Source organism: Corvus cornix, chromosome 8, assembly GCF_000738735.6.
Source record: "Corvus cornix cornix isolate S_Up_H32 chromosome 8, ASM73873v5, whole genome shotgun sequence".
In the NCBI taxonomy this organism is placed as follows: Eukaryota; Metazoa; Chordata; class Aves; order Passeriformes; family Corvidae; genus Corvus; species Corvus cornix.
In genome coordinates this window covers 15,776,966-15,798,827 of record NC_046338.1, presented here as the reverse complement: position 1 = coordinate 15,798,827, position 21,862 = coordinate 15,776,966, and the positions used below count along the sequence as shown (strand labels likewise).

Below are 21,862 nucleotides of genomic sequence, written 5' to 3'. Positions count from 1 at the left end.
CCATAATAGAGCACTAACCTAGATAAAACACAAGCAACCCAAGGAAAACTGACAGTTAGGGATTAATGAGCCAACATATTTGCCAGTAATCATGGGTTACACATCATGAAAGTATGATTATTTTCCCTTCTGTTCCTAAATTTTTAGGCAACCATTGCAGCCACAGCAACTGAGCATATCTGTTATTTGATAACAGTTCAAGACATGCTATTTATAAACTCTTCAAGAGTTTTTTTTAATCTATCCTTACACTTCCCACTTATTAATATTTTATTTTAAATAAGCATATTTAGTATATTAGTGTGTCCTAAGCCTATTTAATACTAGATCAGGATTCAATATCTGTGTATGTGCATATATGCAGCTATATATATATTATAATCCATGTAAAGAAGTCATGGCCATTTGGTTGTAATAACGTACTATAATAAAAAAACCAATCAGGCAGCTGAGGATAATTACTCTGCAAGCAAATACAAAGTAGCACCCTAAGCAGTTATCATAAGGGGAGGCCCTGATCTTTGTCCCATTCTACTGACTTTTGATACTTGCCAGACTGTACCAGACTAATTCAGCTTGTTAAACCAGCAGAAAACTAGTACACTAGAAAACGAAACACTAGTTTACAAAGCACTAGTAAAAAGTCTTTTGCCAGGCTTTTGCATAGAATCAGCTCAGCATAAGGTCCAGCAAAAGCCAAAACAATGGTTAGATGAGAAGGCCAAAGCACAGAGGTCAGAGGATTGGGACCTCCCCAATGATGATGAACACACACCTTTAGCTATAAAGATCACCTTCACTAAAAAAAACCCCACCCAACTGTCTCATGACAATTTTATGCATTTTTGCTACTGAGCAAGGCCAATTTCAAATGATCAATCAATTCACTATTTACTTGCAGGTTAGGTATGTTTGCAATGAAGAATAGTGAGCTACATTCCTTTTTCCCCTTGCCATCCATACACTAGAAACCTGAACCCTGACTTGAGAGATTTTCAGGTTGCATTGCCAGGGAGCTTGCAGTGACTGGCTTTTCTACATAGCTCCTGTTACAGTTTTCATCCCTTCACACTTTTCAAATACTTGCTTTGCAACATCTTTTGACAAGAGTATTGGTTCTGCAATAGATAGATATGCAAGTATAGGGAGGGGAAAAGAAAAAGAAATAACTTTCATTCAGTGGATTATAAGTAACATTTGTAAACAGTAGCAGTAAATTTAGAAATAGTGTTTTTACAAGAGGAAAAAAGCAACAGCAAGTAATAAATGTACCTGTTTAACCTGCAGGCTCACAAGCACTACAGACTGATACCTCCCTGTGTTAAGCACCACGCTGCCAGAACTGCCTACGAGCAAGTTACACTTCCCAAGAGCCTTGCTGGGCTAAGTAGTAACAACAGGCTCTCAGATCTCTCCTGTTACTTTGAGCAATTATTCCTCTCCCCTCTCTCTGCAGGTAGACACATTTTCATCCTCTCTTCTCCACCTCTCCAAGTGTTAAATACATATGACTTGCATATCCATACTACCCGAAAGTCTTTTAGCTGGCTCCTACAAAGCAGAGTGCACATTTGTACAAAATAACAACAGATTACAGGTTACTAGAAGTTGAACTAAGAGGGAATGGATAGTCACATAAATGGAGTAACATAAAGAAACAACAAGACAAAGATGTAATGGTTCCTTTACTAAACACACTAAACTGACATAATGCCTAAATCCTTTCAGATGCCAGCCCAGTCCAGAGTGGATTGCTACTGCCCCCTCCATCACCTACATGTCCTAGCAATGGAGCACTGGGATAAAATCTCCATGTAATGCCAGGATGGAGACTTCTCCAGACACAGGAATTCCTGAACCATTGCTGTATCCTGAAAGCATATAGGACCATAATATCACTGCTTGCTTCTTTCTATCAACTACTATTCCCCCTCCCTTGCCACAGCCTACATTACTCGCTATCACGATGGCGCTAGCACGCACCGCAGTCTGGGAAATGCACTATCATGCTCACACATTTGAGGGACTTGCCCACCCAACAACGCCAAATAAAGTGTGAGAACTTGATTAATTCCTAATTTCCAGAAATACTCAAAGTTCTGCAAAATCCATCCTAGAAACAATCCACAGGATGATGTGCACTGCCTCCAGTTTTCAGGACTTGCAGCCATGTATTTGCTCCTACATTGTTCTCAATAATCCTGGCATTTTTTGGGGTAGAAAGGGAAGAGAAAGAGTTACTTATTAGAAGTGATTACAGAATGAACCTCAGTTTACATTATGGAAGATGGAAAGGCCACATAACCAAGGAAGTACGTTAACATGATGAAAATCTATTGACTAAAAAAATTAAACTATTAGAGCAACAATACGTTGCCATGAAAACAAAATATATGAATCTGTAGGGGCATGAAAAAAACAGTTTTAAAAATCATTATCTGCCTTATTTTACTAACACTACCTCCTCGAAACAGGAAAGCTGCATCATTTTTTATTAGTTATTTCATTTCATCTCCAAGAAGAAAGGGCTACAGTTCTGTAAAACTTACTAGGAAGGTTCTTATTTTGAAAAATAAAAAGCTAGCACTTGAAAATGTAACACTACTTGCATATCTGAGCTTCTTCCTTAAAAACATGGAGTCAAACCCAGGCCCACAGAAAAAGCCATCAGGTATCATCTCACATTTCAAGAGAAATGAGCTAGTTTGAGCTCATCATGTGCAATACTTGAAATACATTCATGATTTACCACAAGCAGCATTATTTATGGCAGTTTAGCCACAGAACAGCTGTATGTGCCAAGCTGGGAAGAGAATCATTGCCAACCTGCTTCTCCCAGTAAAATTCCAGTCTGCATTTGATACTTACCCAGCTCACAAAAATCGAAGTGGGAGACTTGGAAAAGGTTCTGTAGCAACAATTAAGAAGGAAGCTTAGTTCTAAATCAACACAAGAACTTCTCTCCTAGTCCAGAATATGAAAACTGTTTTGACATGGAGCATAGTGTTCATTTCCCACTACTGTTCATTATCTTCACACTTTCCTGTGGAAGATAGACCTGCTACCACACAGATACAGATAGCTGGAAGCAGACTTCTGAGCTTTGCATTAAAAGCAACATCTCTTACAAAAAATAAAGAACAGTTCGTAGAATTGTAATGCAAACAAAAATTTAATCTTTAAACAAAATGTTGATGATACGGAAGGTCACAATACAAAGTTCTTAAACACAATACAACACAAACAAGTTGAAAAGCCTTTTTTTGATTGGAAATTATTTTTTATACAAAGACTAGATTGCCAACAGTATTATTGTACAAAGTTTGACAGTGGATTCATAAATTGATTCCCTGAAAATTCCCTTGTTTTGAAGAAATAGTGAGTATTAAGGTGATGGCTGAAGTGAATTCAAGGAATTCAGGGTTACATTTGTCTCCACCCTCAATTCTAAGCACTTGGATTAGGTTTCATGGTACAAAAGGGATAGTAAAGGCACACTGTGGTTTGAAAGCAAGGCTAGACATTATAGCCTTTACACTTTCCAGCTTTTGTCTGGGTGTTTTTCAAACACCCAAACATGCAGCTAAAATAATCCAACCCTCTTGAGGGGGTGCAGAGTGACAAAATAAAGTCTGCAAAAAATGTAACCCATTTAGCCTATAAAACAATATTACTATTAATTATGCATTTGGGTAATTTCTCAAATCCTTTGAAGCTACCATTTTAGAAATGAAGTACCTTTCTCCAAGTTATTTCTGTTATTTCACTCCTGACAGAACTAGTGTAAAATGCACATTTAAGATAATTATTTGCCTTCATCAGTTTGACTGATTACGTAAAAGGACTGATGCATTCTTAAAAAGTTGAAGCTATTGGCCAAGTCAGTTACTTGCTGATTTAACTTTTTCAACAAAGCCTTCCAATTCAGAAAAAAAGCTTTAAAGAAAATGCTCATTTAATCTGATATAAATTATTAGACTGCAAGTATTACATATCAAATTCTGGCATAAAGTGTTCTTTAATGTTAAGTTATGAAGTCCAGACAGGCCTATTGCAATTATTAACACAAGTTTTGCCACAGGGGTGTAAATCAATGCACTGTGGTTTAATCACATGTACTAGCTCTGTTGGTGAACTATGTCAATTCCTATGGGACTGTTATACAACTCAAAATTAGTTGACAGAGTTTGGAGGAGTTACATACGGACATTATGAAACACTGTTCCAGCAGCACTAGTCTGCACATAAACACAACTAACCAGTTTAAACATTTCTAGAACTACACAGAAAGCAATAGTTTTACCACATTTTGGTTCCCTGAGAAGAAAAGTGCTCCCACTACAAAGGTCTTTGGAATGCCATCAGTACAGTGGATAAACATGCACCTCTTGCACTGCTCCTGCAAAGACATCTACTTTCATGTTGATCAGATTTGTTTGGGCATTTTCTTTCAAAATAAACTTCACACTCCACAAAACTGGCAGTGGAACGGGAGCAAGAGATGACTAAAAGTAGTCTAATACTAAAATTAGTTTTATCTGTGATGATTTGTTATTACAAACTGGAATACAGTCTGTTAGCACATTTCTTGAACACAAAGTCATTAAGGGAACAGTTTACTTCATCTGTTTATTAATCCCATAATTGAGATTAGTTTTCCAAAACTTTTCGTACTATGTTAAAGTTTTAAAGTATGTTTTTGGAAAGCATGCTAACCTGTTCCTTCCCCAGGGGCATAACTTATGTTTTTAGTGAACATGATAAACATCATGACAATTAAGACTTCAAATATAATAAAACAGCGCACAGCAGAAGAATGAAGTCAGGAAACGTTTTATTTCCATCCAGTTTTGCAAGTATTAAGGATGGCATAAGAGTTTATCCCACCACTATGATTTATGAAATTATTACATCCCTAGAAGAGGCAAAGCTTATAATGCTTCCTGTCTTTTCCTCCTAAGTGCATATAAGATGTGTGATTATTTAGTTTGTTTTATCTGTGTCCTTCTGTCCCTATCTAATACAAATGTCCTTCATCCTCTCCGCAATAACTGGGTGTGGAGAAGCTGCACTGAGGCAGTCAGTAATGAGAAGTTATAAAAATATTAATCAGAAACATACACTACACTAAAACCTGTGATGCTCACAACATACCGAAGACAACTTTGCAACTATATTGTGTTCTGTTTGCCGTCACTGTCTCTGAAGATCAGTAATGTAAGATTGGTTCTCTAGGACACGCGCACAACAGTCACTTCAGATTCTTCTGATTCTTCCCAATTTCTAGGCAACAATTAATTTTGTATTTACTATTTTTAAGACAAAATGCTGAAACCAGTTCTAGGTATTTAATAGTAAGATTCAAATGGCATCTTCCACAATTATAGAATTAATGCTTAGTACTTGTCAAAAGCTTTTAAAAATTAAGTTATGATGAAAAATTACTTTCAGTATACCCCATGCAAATAAACTGCTCAAATAGTTTAAGCTCTTAATTTAATACATCCTAAGTTAGAGAAGAATTCATATTTAGAAACTAATTCCAGACAGTTCTTAGACCTCATATGGCAGGAGATGAAACTGTTTAAAATCATCACTATCAACAGAAAAAATTCTCATAGGAAAAAAGTATATACACTCTCACTATAGCCAGGCAATCACCTCTTCCATATCAATACTACCATAAACATTTAGCTGAATTATTTCAATCAGTAGAACCTAAACAACAATTCATGTTCTAAAATTTTCAAACATGTTTACCTGTAAAAGGCTGCATCTTTTATTTGAATCTAAGTAAAATTTTCTTTTCCAATACAATCGACTCAGTTCAATGCATTTAAGACTGATTTGTAAATTGCTCTCTTTCCTTCACTCCTCTCTACATATACAGATTTTTAGAGATATATTAAGCAAGACTTGTAGAATGCAATGATGCAGAGTTTCATTTTAAACTTAGGACTTATCTGAGCATGCCTGCAAACGCTCTCTTACACGAGGGGGAAGTGTTTTTAACAACCTTTCTTCTACAATTAGATTATTTCGCTTTAAGAACTGACATTCTTCCAGTTCAGCAGGAAGGGATTCAAGATAGTTTCCAATGAGCTCTAAGTGAACAAGATTCAGTAGCTGACCCACAAAAGGGGACAAATTCATCAGACTGTTATTTCCCAGAAGAAGAAATTGCAGCTTTTTGCACTGAAATAATCCATCAGGCAGCATTTCAATCTAGAAAAAGAAAAGAGAAGAACAAAAATAAAGTACATTAGAAGTTGTTAGCCTAGGTACAGCTGCATGTTTTGACATTTCCAGTTTTTATTTTAGGGTAAAAATCCCTCTTAGTTTATGAAAGGAAAAGGAAGACTGTAATTTCTCTATCATTATGTGATCAAGTGCTTGAGAGCACTACAATGGTTTTATTATACCTGTTTTGTTACAAAGCTGCTTAGCTCCTGGCACACACCAAGCCTGGAAGGGGGAGCACATCCATGCGTGCATGCAGAGGAGTGCAGGGGGCAGGGGAGAGGAAGAGCCCACTGTCTCCTGAGAATCACTTAAGAACAAGCACAGGCTGTGGAGAGACACTAGCAGCTCCTGTGTTGTGAAACCTGTACAAGCAGTTACCTGTGCAGTACAGTAATCTTGGCCCACTCTACTGACATGTAACATCCAAAACAAGCCTCACCAATGAAAACAATTATAAGCCTCAAAAGAAGTCACAAGCCTGAGCCCCACACTAATGAGCCAGAGAGTTTAGCACTGCTGATGAGGTTACCAACCATAACTATTTCCCTCTTCCCCATCATACACCTGAGCTGCTTATCAACCAGCTGCTGATTAACTTTAGCTTTCAGTTTGACATTTTAAGGTAAAAATTAAATGCTGTTCACTTCCATTAAAATACTGCATAGGATTGACAGCTGCAGGGCAAGGAAAGATGCGTTTCTGCAGCCATGCTAACCTATACTGTCTCTGAACCAAAGCCCTTAAGCTGCTACAAACCAGGATAGTATTAGGTGAGCTTTGCTGATTCCAAAGCTTTAGTAATTAAACAAGCACCACCCCTTTTTTCTGGGTTTGCTTTAATCATGAACACCACAAAAGCACTTCAAGCTAGAGGCAGTTCCAGAAGAAATAGTAGGTTAAATATCTATTTTTGGTTTTGAGTAGTAATTCAAAGTTCTACTTACGTGGTTTTTTGTCAAAGCCAAGTACTGCAGGTTGGTCAGATAACCAATTTCTTCAGGGATGGAGGTTAGCTTATTATAGCTAAGATCCAAATAGTGTAACTTTCTACAAAGAAATAGCTGCAATGGAACATTCTTAATATTATTATAATTTAGATACAACTGTTCCAGGTTTGATAATGCACCAATCTGCACTGGGACATATGAAATACTGTTGTGCCACAATTTTAAGCAAGAAAGATTTTTAAGATGTTGGAAACTAATTATTTCTTCCACTGTTCTGAGGTTATTTTCTTTTAAGTCAATTTCATGCAAATTGTTTAGGGTAAAAATGGAATGGGGAATGCGCTCTAAATCGCAGCAGATTAATTCCAAGGTTCTCAGGTTTACCAGCTTCTTCAGGTTATTTAGCACTATCAGCTTATTTCCCTCATTGTTGATAGACAAGTGTTGTAAAGAAGGCAGAAGATCTGTAATCACTTGAGGTATACGGGAAAGGTTGTTTTTTAAGTGAATGGATCTCAGATTTTTTAGCCCCTGAAAGCCGTCATTGTATATGGAGTTGTGATGATCTAGCATGAAATATCCTGTTAAGCACAATTCTTGCAGGTTTTTTAGATGAAAGACCCAAAACGGAATTCTTCCCATCTCACTAGATTTCAAACGCAAGGTTTTCAGATTTTCTTCTAAAAAGTTGACTGCTGGATAATCCATCGTTAGTGATGAATGATAAACATTGAGTTCTTTGAGATTGACAAGCTGGGTCACAGCTGAAGGAAGTTTGGCTTCGGGAATAAGTTCCAGGCTTAGGACTTCTATTTCTGTCAGTTCAAAGACACTGTCTGGAAGACCATTTAACATGAAAAGGTGAAGTTCAGTCTTGTCTTGGGAATTTCTTACTAGTTTATTTTTCAGTTTTTCCACTGACCATTCATTGTTAAGATTTATCTGTTTGAGTTCGTTCTCACTCAAATCAGACAGGAATATTGAGAATCGCTGGGAATAAAGAGGATCATACTGATCTGCCAAGTGAAGAATAAATGCAAAGTCATTCTTTACATCAGGTATATCAGTGTAATTACTTTTCTCTCTCAACTTCTCAAAAGAGTATTGCTTAAGTGAACTTCTTAACATCCACCACAAACTGTAAGTACAAGTTAACCCATAGAAGATCACTAAAACAACATAAAATGAAGCCAAAACTTTAAAAATTTCTGCTAGCGAATAAACACACTGGTACCTTTTGTAGCCTGTAAAGGCTTGAACATTAACCACACAATCAATTTCAAGTGTAATAAAGGATAAATAGTAGGGGACATAAATTACTATTATGACAACTACAAAGACTTTCACTATAATCTGTTTCATATACACTGTGTATACGACATCCTTTTCTTCGGCATGTACTCTGAATTTCTTCACTTTTTCAAATATAGCTTTAGCTTGTTCCCCTTCTTTTTTATCAAGAACACTTGAATTTTCTCTTCCAGTTGTTTCCAAGCCAGGTTGTGAATATGGCAGGGACTGTCTGCTGGCCCCTATGTCTCCTGAACACTGAGGTGATGAAATCACTGTTTTTGATTTGGCTATCGGCAACTTCCTCGCAGACTGCTCAGCAACTGTTTCTGAGAGGGCACGCGTTGTCCACGGAGAGTCAAAACACTTCTGAAGAACAGCTACAAAGTGCTCAAGCCTGGAACTTGTACTAGGATAGTAAAGCCAGAAATTACTGCAAGCTGCAAAAATAAAGGTATGCAAAAGCACTAGGTATGGAAAAAATTTGGCAAACCAGTGAAGTTGTCGCTCATAACATACTGCATCAATGTAGGAATACTGCTGCCGATGGAGATAATTCTGGATTTTAAGCGGGATGATTATCGGTGCTGTCGAGCTAGCTGACATGTTAAGGTTGGCTTTAACTAAATCCCAAGGCACAGCACAATGATTGTCAAATTCTAGCTTGCAAGGAAGACAACACAATACTCTGGTTTGAGTAAGCTGGAGAGCCCCAGCAAGCACAGCAAGTAGCAGCATTATCATGGTGAGGTAATACCAGAAGACATCCCACCATGGTTTTAGTATGTGGTAGGATGACTGGGCATCTGCTAAGCATTTGAGTTCTGTTAGCGTGATCATGACTTTCACCTGTGAGAGAACAGCAGCTGGTAGAAGAAAAAAGAAAAGACATTCTTAGATAATTGTTAAAAACAATTTATCTCACCATTAAATACTTGAAGTTTATTACCGTTTTCACAGTCTTAAATACGTGTAACATGTGGCTTGGACTCCAGAGCATAGTGAAAGGATCCAAGAACTTCTGGGACCTGACCCCAGCCATCATCTCATGGATTTATTTTAAGGAAAGGTACTTGGAATGCAAAAACTTAGAGAGCAAAACTAGCACGAGAGATTAGGAGAAGGTATATTTTAACCAAACAATTGGGCACTGCTCCAGTAGAAGCAACAAGCAGGTATAAGTTAAAGCAGGCCTTCACTACCATCATTGACTTACATAAGTGATTTCTTATTTATGAAGAATTCCAAAATCAGAGTGGTACATTAACATGATGACTCTTGTAATTTAGAACTTTCTACCAGATTAAATAATTCTACCCAGTTAAAAATACACAAATTCCCCAAAAGGCATTTTGTATTACATATTCTTATGTATAATTCCCCATCTTCTCCCATCAAGAGAATTAAGCATATTGGCAGAATAAAAATTAAGGTGGCACAATTTATTATTGTTCAATATTGCTGTTTATACATATGTAAGTGACACATTTAACTCTCAGAAGCATAGGTTTGATTCATACTTACTTTACTAATTAAAGAGAATAAAAAACACAGCACTGCTCAGTCAGGAGGTCTACACCTTTTAAAATTCCTCGGACATGCCATCTTTACATTTGTCTTCATTCTGGATGGAGAAAATATTGAATATACTTATTTGCAATGCCTTAACCTAAATAAAGAGCAAACATTTCAGCTTGCATTAGAACTGCTGCCTCATTGTGCATCCATTAAGCTCTGCATTGCTACAGCTACATGAAATGGAACAGTCTGTACTCCTATGTGATCATGCAGAATGCGAAATAAAAGCTTTGCAGTTACATCAACACAAAAATCCCCAAACACCGAGGGGAAACTGCCTACAGCTAGCCCTATTTCAATGAGGAAGTAATTTTTTCCCCCAAACAACTATGAACTTGTTACTTGGGAAACTGACCCCCACCTGGCTACACGCTCCTTTCAGGCAGTTGTAGAGACTGGTAAGTTCCCCCTGATCCTCCTTTTCTCCAGGCTGAGCTCCCCCAGCTGCTCCTCACAGAACTTGTGCTCCAGACCCTTCCCCAGCTCCACTGTCCTTCTCTGGGCTCACTCCAGCCCCTCACTGTCTTTCTTGTCATGTGGGGCCCAGAACTGGACACAGCACTCGAGTTGGGACCTCACAAGTTCCCAACCCGGGGAACTGCCCTGGTCCCCCTGGCTACACTGTTTTTGATACAGGCCAGGCCACTGGCCTTCTTGGCCACCTGGGCACATGCTGGTTCTCATTTATAATATGTTGGTACTGTACATTTCAATTTTAAACAGAGCTGACAAACTGTTATAAAAAGTCAAACAATAGCTGAACCTTATTCTTACTCCACATTCAAGTGGAAAGAATGACTGAAAATAAATTAACCCTTCTTGCACTGACAAAGCTATTTATAATAAAATACAAAAACTTACCAGGCCCACCCAAGGGAAAGCAGCTGAATAAGGACTGGATGGTTACAATACACTCCTGGAAGGAAAATAAATTGTCATAAGATTGTGAAATATTTGGTCCAAAAACTGTGAGTATTAGAACAGTAGCTCATTACTCCTTCCACAACAGCATTTTAGAGAGCAAACATTCTAAGAGTAAAAGATCTAAGGATCCACAAGATACCACCCCCTTCAAATTATTTACTTGTTCACTATCTGAAAGTTGCTTTTCCTAAAGTAGAGATAAAGTATTGGCCTCTCTCACTGTCCCCTTTCTGAGCACTAAAAGCTTAGAAAAAAAAGCTCAACAGTTATTGCATTTAAGTAAAGTTAAAAGTTCTGCAGCTGAGATACTCTACACAGCTGGGAAATAGCAATTCCTTCAATCACTCCACTTCAACTTCCAAAAGCACATCTCAAATGCCTTTAAAATGAGATCTTTTGATATAATTCTTGTGGTTTGAATATAAATTTGTTGGTATAAAAGCACAAAGAGATACTAAACCCATTCAAATTAAGGCTTTCATTCTGCAAAGAATACCTGGATCACATCTTGACTCAAGCCAAACATGCTTGATTTGAATGTAAACAGAAGAAAATAAACTTTTTTTTCCACTTCCAACTTCAAATTAAAACCAGTCAATTCTTCTTACTTGAACTTTGTTATAAAAATGAAAGACTTGGGAACTCTGTTGAAGTTGTAAAGAACACACTAAGAGATGAATATATTGAACGATGAAAAAAGGTAAGATCAAAAGGTAAAAATAGCAAATTTTTAATAAAGAAAAACACTCAAAAAGTCAAAATTATCACTAAGTTGGCTGAGAGTTTAACATAGTGTGAAAGGTCTACTGAACATGAGTATGGGAGCAATTCTTTTCCTGACAAACATGTAAACCTCATCAGGGACTTGGGGAGATACTAATGTTTTAGGATGATTCATGTAACTAAATGCTTACAGGAGTAAGTAATATATTCCTTGGGGAATAAGGCATACCTATTCAGTACCAAGGACAAAATTCAGAGTATAATAAAACAGTTAACACTCTTTGATAAAGTATTTTCCCTAAAATTTACAAAAAGGAAAACAGAAAATGAAACTTAAGCCAATTCTGTGAAAAGCATATTGGTATACTTGAGAGCTTGCACCACTCAGTACACCTTTTTCAACCAATGATGTAATGCTAATTAAAAAAAAAAAGTGTTTTGTTTTTGTACAGATTGAGAACTCAGGGTGAGACTGACTCATGTAACTTTGTGAAGTCTGTTTCTAAAAAATGCTTTGTCACCTCTCTGCCTTGCAATGGAAAGCTGTTAGTCCCCATCAGAGATTCCAGAAAAAAGACTACATCCTTGCTGTGGTATTATAACACTTTCTAGCAGGAAGTAAATGTCACAGTATTGAGTATTTAAATACTTGAAATCTGGTCTGGTGAAGGGCTACTTTCTGAAGCCTTCCAATGAAGCAGGTGTATCCATTACAGTTCTATGTGTATGAAATAAAGCTTCCCATTGGAGGAGCACGCAGTATAAACAACTGTAATGTAAACATGTGAATTATTGATAATAATTTTGTTGAAGACATTTTTCTTTCAAATCCTATCTGTATGCCAAAAGTGACTAATCAAATGGAATAACACTGAACTGTAATGGATTTGATAAACCTCATCTCCAGCAGCTTTCAACCCATATCAAAGCCATAAAAGCTTTTCAAAGTGGCCTAACTCAATTGGCAATCTTTCTCAGAAGAAGAGAGAATGAAGTTTAGCCCCAGGCAAAATGATGACTTCAGGAGAGTTACGCCAGACCAATACAGAGACACAGGCCAGAAAAATAAAGTAAAAAAGATCACTAATATCTAGGTAATTTTTAGTTACTTCAAGACTTACTAAATCTGATCAACAGAAACATATCCAGAATGTGAGTAAAAGGCTCTCATTTTGAAAAATATTATCTATAAGCATCAGATACCCACCACCACCCCCAGCTGCCAAAAGGGTACTTGGCATTGCATTACTCTGTCGTTTGGTCATTGCTCACATAATTTTTAGGCACATTTAGTTAGGGATATCTTTGCAGCAAGGCAACTGCCTTTCTTGTCCTCCCTCAAGGGTATTTAACTTGTGTTTCCAACACACTAATTTAATCAAGATAGATTTATACAACTAAAGCATACCTTGACAGGTATTCCCATGGCCCCTGACTTGCTTTTTTTCCCTCCCCCTCAAACACAGCCACCAAGTTTTCAGCCAGTCTCTTTAGACTCTTGCAGTTGCTTCTCAAATTAGATAAGGAGATGCTGACACACTATGTACTGTAGCTGTTTTATCAATTTTCTATCAAAAGTCCTTCCTGAACTACAGTACTAACTTAGCTTCTACCTAATTTAAATAGATCACTTTTTCTTCTCAAGTTTTGGATGGAAAATTAAGTCCAATAATAAACTAAACACACAATCAGTTTGGCTTCATAGGCAGTTTTGAGACTCCCCTATGAGATTCCCAGTACCTGCTTATGGTTTCACATGCACAGCCTGAACCTCCACTTGCAAATAAATCCTCATGAAAATTCCCAAAGGGGAAAAAAAATAAACAAATTTTACCCATACACACGCATCACCAAAACAGATCTTTCCTGGCAAAAACTTCTCCTTTTATTGGCACGTTACTGCTTCCTTTCTCAAGTACTCTGTAAACAATGAATAGCCAGGTACTGCAAGAGTTCTGGTGCAAGTGACTCCATAAAGAATGATACTGCCATAGTTACTCGTAGCAGAAGCACTCACATAACTGCCTCTCCCTTTTTCAAGCAGTGATACATGGTCTTTCAGAATCTGTACTTTGGTCACCTGTGTGCACGCACAGACTCAGCTGTAGGACCTTTTTGATAGGGATTGTGGTTTTGAATCTGCATTCCACTGAATGCAGAACAACACAAACAAGATTGGAGAAAGCTTCTTTTCAGCTCATTCTGAAGGAGATCACAGGTGACAATTAAACATGTATAAGTGATTATCCTTTTGTATTTAAAACAAACCCAAAGACATTCCCACACTCTACAATAACCAGCATATTCCTCAACCACTGGATTTTCAACACTACACTAACATTATTACAAGTTTGCCATATCAACCTCTCAAATAATCAAAGACCCAAAGTCCTTCCAAATACTCAGAAATTACAACTACAGACAATCTCAATGATCTGTACCTGGACTGACTAGAGGCCCTTGCCCTTCTTAAACACTCCTGCTCTCAAGACAGCTGAACATAAGTTATAGAATAGTAATAGCAAAGTTTTATGCTGCTTAAGAATCAGTCCTTGCTCTCTCGGGAAGGCTTACATGAGTCTATATAGCCAAGTAATTTCTGAGGGAAAAAACTGCAAGCATAGTTTAAAATTTAGTAAGTTGGGCTACACTAATATTTTTACTTTACAAGACTTACCCTTCTCTGCTACTGCTTCAGAGTTAACTGCACAGCACATAAGTTGATTTAAAAAAACCCTTAAAATTAAGCAACTACTACCTCACTCTACCACTGCCATATCTTCCTCAAGCTGAGAAAAACAAGACTAGAACATGGCAAATATATTTCGGTTTCCTCAACTATCTAAAAGCTTGAACATTCCCAGGTTCAACACAAAAGGTCTAAAAACAACTTAAAGGCAGTTTCACCTTTTTTTCTCTCTCTGGTACACTTAATGCAAGAAAAATACTTTACCTAGTCTAAAGTCTTTATAAAGTTGCAGTCTAATCTTAATTGAAAATATGCTTTACTCCAATTTGATTTGCTTTACAAGCACAAGACTTACTCCTGAAATCTGACTGTGCAGGATTAGATACATTACATTATGCATTTCTTTCCTATGCCTGCAGCACTCCAAAACAGACCAATGTCTTCCTTGAGCCACATTAATTTTGCATTAAGTATTATTGATATGCAAGTATTGAGCGTTTTCTCTATTCAAGGAAGGCCAGTTCAGAGGTAAACTTTGTAAAATATGTCATTGGTCCAACACTCACTAGGGAGATGGACTACATTCAAACATTCCAGTTGCCTAAGTTATTAAAATTACATACCTGTGGGCCACGTTATAGGTACTGAATCACATCTGTTAGGTCTGCCCAAGTGCATGAAGTTACTTAAACTTAATTCTCAATAGCAGATGGGAGGGTAAAAACAAGTCAACTACTTTGAAGATTAAACTCTGTAATGAAGTTGCATTATAAAATTTGTATTTAAAAGTTATGTTGTGTGCTTTTTATATCATACTAGTCTAGCCCATAGAGCAATTTCAAATACAAATTCACATTCAGATACAAATACTTTGACTAGTAAAAACACTTTCTCCAGCCCTCTCCTCAAATTAAGTCCAAGGTGTTAAGGATTGTGTTCTAGCTGAAAAAGGCCACAACCTATGCTTCTAGAAAGGCCTGTACTAGTGAGGAAAAGATTCAGTTTAAACCCAAGTTTAAAAGCAAAGAGATAGGTGAGACAAACAGTTTACACAAAAACCCTACAAAATAAAATGGAGAAAAATTAGTAAGTAGGTACAAACCTAAGTTTCTGAACAAGTATGTTACAGTGTTAAATAGATAAGCCTACTAATGGTAAAAAAATACAGTAAAATGAACAGTAGACCAGCTTTTTTTTCATGTAATTGCATCACCATGATGGATCTCTTTGAGAACAAGCTGTCTACTTGTCCAGAACCTACCACTCCATTCATAGCCATGGTGCTTTCTAAGATCCCTAATGAACCAAGCAGAATCTGGACTCTAAATCAAATGTGAGCATTTCTAGTAAGCACTCTTTTGTACAGCTTTACTGTCTCAGTACTATTTCCAAGATCAGAGATGCATTTTTAAAATATATAAATTAAGGTTATAAGTTAAACTTAAGAGACATATCAGCCTCTAAAATACTGACTACAATGAATATCAACGCAAGCACCTGTTCAGAAGAGAGTGCTTTGTATTGATCATACAATAGAGACATATCTTGTTTCATCCCAATATTTAATTAATAACTTCTGACAGCTGGATCGCTTCATGCAAGTAATTTTACTTCTTTCCAACTCAAACTTCGCAACTGTAAAATCATGGTAACATTTCTGCTATTCTCTAAGAAGTATTTAAATGAAGAATATTATACAGTAATAATTTCTTACTAAGTATTTAGAGAGACTGTTCTGGATTGTACTTGGCTTCTATTAGGTTCTGAGAGCTGGAAGCACACACACTTTTCCTTTTTCTAATAGTAGTCAGACAGTTATCACCTCTGTCCAATCTCAGAAATATTAACTTGTATTTGTAGTCCTCATTCTACCTAGAATAATTCTGTTTCTAAAATATGAACAGTTATCTAGTACAATAACTTAAAATTTCATCATTTGGCCAAAAAAAGGATGCTGATGTTTTTTCAACGTTTATAGACTGCTAAGACCAAGCAGTATTGCCTCAGGATAGCAGGTGTTGAGAATGGAAACTGCAACTGAGGTTACAAAAAATATACACCAAATATATTTTGTCCCTGCAAGATAATTATTACCATGTACAAATATAGCTACAAGATTTAAGAATGGTCAAAAAATAGTCTTTTAGTTTTAAGTTTTCCTGATGCTGCATAAGATTAATGGAGAACTTTCTAGAAGGGAATATTATTACTTCCACAGACAAGAACTTAATTGCATCTAGGAAAATATAATTATCAGGGCAGCAATACAGAAACACATCTGATTTCACTCTATTAGTTCTGACATTGGAAAGCTGATTTGGATTTTCAGTAGCGGCTCATATCTCCTCTCAGAAGCGGCGGGTTTTCATCATGTTTAACAGGAAAGACAGTTACTCTTGACAGCCAGCCTGACAAGCCGAAACACTTGATTCTAGATGTTTGGTCTAAACAGCTAGAACAGAATAATGAGAACAGATAAATTTCCAATTGATATCTGATGCAAACTCAGGCACTCTTTGTATGCCAGTTCTCCTGTAACCCATCTTATTACCTTTTTAAGGAATCCCAGCCCCGCCCCCCCCCAGGTGAGAATAGAAAAAACTTGAGACTCTGGAGTCAATACAAGCCTGCTTGAAATGGAAATTGAATAGGCTTTACCAATCCTCCAGCAGAGTGCAATCTGGCTGCACAACTCCCTCAGTCTCTTAAGTCTCTTCCTATTCATATTACTCTGCATTACGGATTTACTAATAGGACAAAGCAACCAGCTACATCTTCTCTTCTTTTAACAAACGGAACGGGCTGAAAGACAAATTCCCCACTGCACATACTGGGTGACAGTGTCCCAACTGCATGCCTGAACATAACTCTACAGTTCAGAGCTGCCCATATGCATGGGATCAGGAGAGCTGAAAGCCCTGTTGTGCTTATCAGAAGCATCTCCTAGGACAACGCTAAGTTTCAGAAGCACAAACAAGTGATCAGACTTGAATTCTACAGCAAATCCACAGTAATCCTGCTTTGTTTCCTGAACAAACACCAAGTTAGTTCAGGACCTATGTTCACGCGTTGTACTTCCATCAACCCAAGTGTGCTGTGCAAGTCTCCTGCGGCGCAAAATTTCCTTTTTTGAGTAGGCTGTCTTAAGAGACCCAACAGCTGGCCTCACTAGTACAGGCCTTTCTAGAAGCATAGGTTGTGGCCTTTTTCAGCTAGAACACAATCCTTAACACCTTGGACTTAATTTGAGGAGAGGGCTGGAGAAAGTGTTTTTACTAGTCAAAGTATTTGTATCTGAATGTGAATTTGTATTTGAAATTGCTCTATGGGCTAGACTAGTATGATATAAAAATGACAGCAGCATTATCAGAAACACACTTGGGTATGAAGCCAAGTTTAAGAACTACAAAAACAAGAGTCAGGGTTTTATCATCACCTGAATCAATTAAGAACTTTGAAGTAAAAAACATCTAGCTCCATATTTGTAAGAAACTGAATCAAAATTTGAAGCAAAGCAGACACTGCTTTTAACTCCTGTTCAGTAAAGCACTTGAGTATTGACATATCCCATCTTGCTTCAATTAAGCAATAATTTTCCCAACTTTGCAGTCAGTGTTACTGCAAAGTTAGTATTTAAGCAATGTTAATGTTTAATAAAAAGTGTTTACTTGGAAAACAGTTTTCCTGTACTGCAAAGGCACTGGAAAAGTAATAATCAGTTTCACACTTGCATTGGCATGGGTTGAAAATTAAAGTTCATCTTGTAAATAATTTAAACACAGCCTAGAAACAGTTTTTAGTTAAAAATTTTCAAATTCCCTCCCGCCTTCAAATATTTTGGATTACACAACAAATGCACACCAAGATTTTGCTTTCATTCAGATGGAAAAATTAGTTCAAAGGACTAATACTTCAGCATTAAAATCACAATGTGCAATTATTAAATTTTAGCTCAGTAGATCCTCATATTTGGATGCAGATGATTTTATTTAGCTACCAGAAAGTAACTAAGTAAATACTTCACAACCTGAACTACTCACAGAATACTGATATTTTCCCCAGAAAACTAAAGCAATAATGTCTGGGAAATAAGGGGTTACATTTTCTGGGGTTTGAAATAAGAGCTCTAAAAAATCAATGTCACTTTAATTAAGCCTGAATAAACTACATGACTAGTTTTGTAGCTGTTGTGCCACAAAATTGAAACTTTGCTAACTAAAATCACAATTCAGAGTATTATCTCACAAAGAAACAAAATGTTTGTAACAATGTCTAAATTACACTAACAATAAGTAGCAACCAGATTGTGTTACTACCACATTCCTACTGGCATCACTAGACCCCTTACCAGCATTTTTAACCCGTTCAGTTTCTCACAGTCAACTAAATTCTCAGTTTCAGTATAAGAAATTGCATTCCAGTTTACAGCATCCAAATGTACTTAGAAGCTGAGATGGAAATGCAGTCACATAATTTATTTCAGTGTGTGCAAATACATTATTTTGAAACAGAACAACACCAATGAGAATTAAATTGAAAATAGTCCATAACAAGTTCTCCACAATTCGCTTCTGATTGTTGAAAGACCCTAGAATCCTCTCAGGTGTACATCAGAAGAGGGTATGTCAGCACTATACCTCAAACTGCATTTGTAACAGCTTTACTGAGAGTTGCATCATCTGCCTTCCTTCCAAGGTACTACACCACTACAAAACACAGCCTTTTCATATCAGTAAGTTTAAATCAGATAGCTGGGCAAACTACTCATAAGTATTATGACACTTTAGTTCAATACTGAATTGCAGTTTGATTTCAAGTAGCTAAAAATTAAATCCAGAACTCATTTGTAACACACTAACAACTCTTGGGGAAAATAATCCCCAAACCCATGCATAGGTACAATACACTGAAGCCCACTCACCAAGTCTGGTAAAACTCTAATTGGAATTATATAACCTATACCACTTAAACATTAAAGACAACATACGTAAACATTAGAATATTAATTCCACTTTACATTTCTCACCCTTCTACATGGCTACCTAGGATATCTGAACCAAATAGCTTCATAACCGCAGCACTGACTGCTAACTTATCTTTAAAAAGAGTAACTGCAAGAGCAACTGGCAGAATAACACCATTTACAAGACAACAGTTGAACAGCTGTTATAAGGATGCCTAAGGATAAATACAGCCCACAGGTTAGCGCTTAGAATACAGAGAGCAGTGTGAAACGTTTAGATAGGCAGCACTGAGACCCATATAAACCACACCTTATCCCCTTAGTCACATGAAACATCCATTCCTAATCCTAGCTGAGTAAAGCTTTATGGCTTTAGCAGTAGGTATTGTAAGCTGAAGTAGTATTACTGGTGCCACAGTCTCTTTTGCTACCTGTAGCGCATCAGGCAGAGCAGGCACAGCAGCAGCTAAAGCAAGACAAGATTTCCCTCCCTCTTCACCCCCCTTCAGAAATCCCTTAGAAAAATACTTGTTTGACAGTGACATACTGCTCTACGAGGTTCATTTTACAATGCTGAAATATTGATGGATGTTTCTTTAGCACTGTTGGTCCCTCTCTAAAAATTATTCAACATGCTTTCATTAACTTCAAACAACAGCTGTATTGGTAACTTGCAATAAACAAAAGGCAATTTTCTCCCCATGAAAATCTGTTTCCCTGAAAGAGGGGACAAATACAAGTCAGACCAGCAACTCCCTTCTCTCAAAAGTGTAAGGGAGCAAGCAAATTCCTAAAAGTTACATGAATCCTACTGAAGTTGAAAGTCAATTGCATTACATCAATGTAAAATTCAGTAGAATGTAATAATATGTGCTAATGTAAAACTCTGATAAACATTTTGTTATCTGACTACAACAGAATGCTTTAAACACTCCAGAAAACCCTTAAAAAAACCCCCCTGTATTATATACTAACTACTGGTTCTCTGCCATAATCATTCTCCTTTCTGCTCTCATTTCATTTCATGTCCTTTGCCCTGCTCAGGGCCACATATACTGAAGAAAAGCTCCTTAGGATAACTCTCCTATTCCCCACACTGTCAGCTGAGCTACACAGAGTAAAAAAAACACATACAATATAGATAGACAATACTTAATAAATTCTACAAGTACTGTAATATTTCACTACTTAATACTCATGGGTTTTTCCTTCACTGCTCTCTTGAAAGTTTAAGTTAAACAATACAGATCAATAAGGCCTAATTCATTGCCCCCCTGCGAGGAAGGTATGTAAGGAAAAATTCCAAGACACCTGAAATAACTGATGCCTTACCTTATCCTTTCAACAAACAAAGAAAGAAAGCTGTGAGTCAGCAGAGCTTATAGCTTAAATACTTGAAACCAGAAGTGATCACATAGCTTTTAGCTTGTTCTAGGACTACCTCACAGGTATAGTTTTGAATGACCACACTAGAGGCCAAATCAAACACAGTTTACCTTATCAGCATAATTAATAACATTCTTAATATAAAATTAAGCTTTAGGGAAGTCCACTTTAATCACTCCTACATAACTGGTCAACTGCAGCATTCACCAGGGACCCGAAGCCAGGAAAGCTGCCTGAGTTTCACCCCTGAGCAGACGGGCACAAAGTCAGCCTGACGCCACTCGCGCAACTCAGCCAGGGCGCAAAGAGAGGCTGCCACGCAAGGGGCTGCTACAAGATCAGAGCTGCTGAGACGAGAAGTGCATTGGCGAGACAGAGGAAAGGAAGACAACAACAAATAGGACGGTTCTTGTTCGATGTGCAGAACTGTCAGGCCTCAACACTGAGTTAACTCTTCTCTCCCTTGCGGGGAGGCTGGGACTTGGCTCCCGCCTGCCACTTTCTCGAGGGCAGGTGCCGCCTCCACGCCCGGGGCCGAAGGGTGACAGCTGCCGCCCGGACGGAGGAGCCCGGGGCGGGGGAAAGCGGCCCCAGGCGACCTGTAGCGCCCGGGTCACCCGAGGACACGCGCAGATATCGGTTACGCAAAGCACAGAGCGGTTTTCGCCGAGCCCCGCCCGCGGGCCCCGGGGCGGCCACAGACCCGCTCGGCGCCCCGCGCCCAGTTCCTCTCCGCCTCGGCCGGCCCGCGGGGCTACGGCAGGTGAGCGGCCCCGCTGCCGGGCGCCGCCGAGGGAAGGGGCGGCCGCCGCGCAGGCTCACCGGGCCACCGGACGAGCGGCGCCGGGCACCCCGCGAGACGGCAGCGCCCTCCCGCTCCGCTGGCGGAGGGGCAAGCCCGGGAAAAGCGGGGACGGCGAGAGCTGCCCTCGGAAAGCCCCGCTCCGTGCTGCTCCCCCTCCTTCCACCCGTCCCTCCCTCGCACGCCGGGGCCGCGGGGCACCTGTCAGCGGCAGCCGCCCCTCCCTTACCTGCCGCCGCCACCCCTGGCCCGCCCGCGCAGCGGCGCTGGGTCCGCGCAGCGGCGCTGGGTCCGCGCGCTCCGTCCGCGCGGCAGCC

At 38.4% G+C, this 21,862-nt stretch overlaps 1 protein-coding gene across 1 annotated transcript; it reads right to left on the bottom strand.

The window, feature by feature from the left end:
• Nucleotides 1-3,153: 3,153 nt before the first annotated feature.
• Nucleotides 3,154-21,862, bottom strand: LRRC8B (leucine rich repeat containing 8 VRAC subunit B). The gene is made up of 5 exons (XM_039555986.1): nucleotides 21,775-21,862; nucleotides 10,920-10,974; nucleotides 10,005-10,104; nucleotides 7,188-9,346; nucleotides 3,154-6,225 (listed from the first exon to the last, which is right to left on the bottom strand). The coding sequence occupies exons 4-5, from the start codon at nucleotides 9,318-9,320 to the stop codon at nucleotides 5,953-5,955; spliced, it is 2,406 nt and encodes an 801-aa protein (XP_039411920.1). The 5' UTR covers nucleotides 9,321-9,346; nucleotides 10,005-10,104; nucleotides 10,920-10,974; nucleotides 21,775-21,862; the 3' UTR covers nucleotides 3,154-5,952.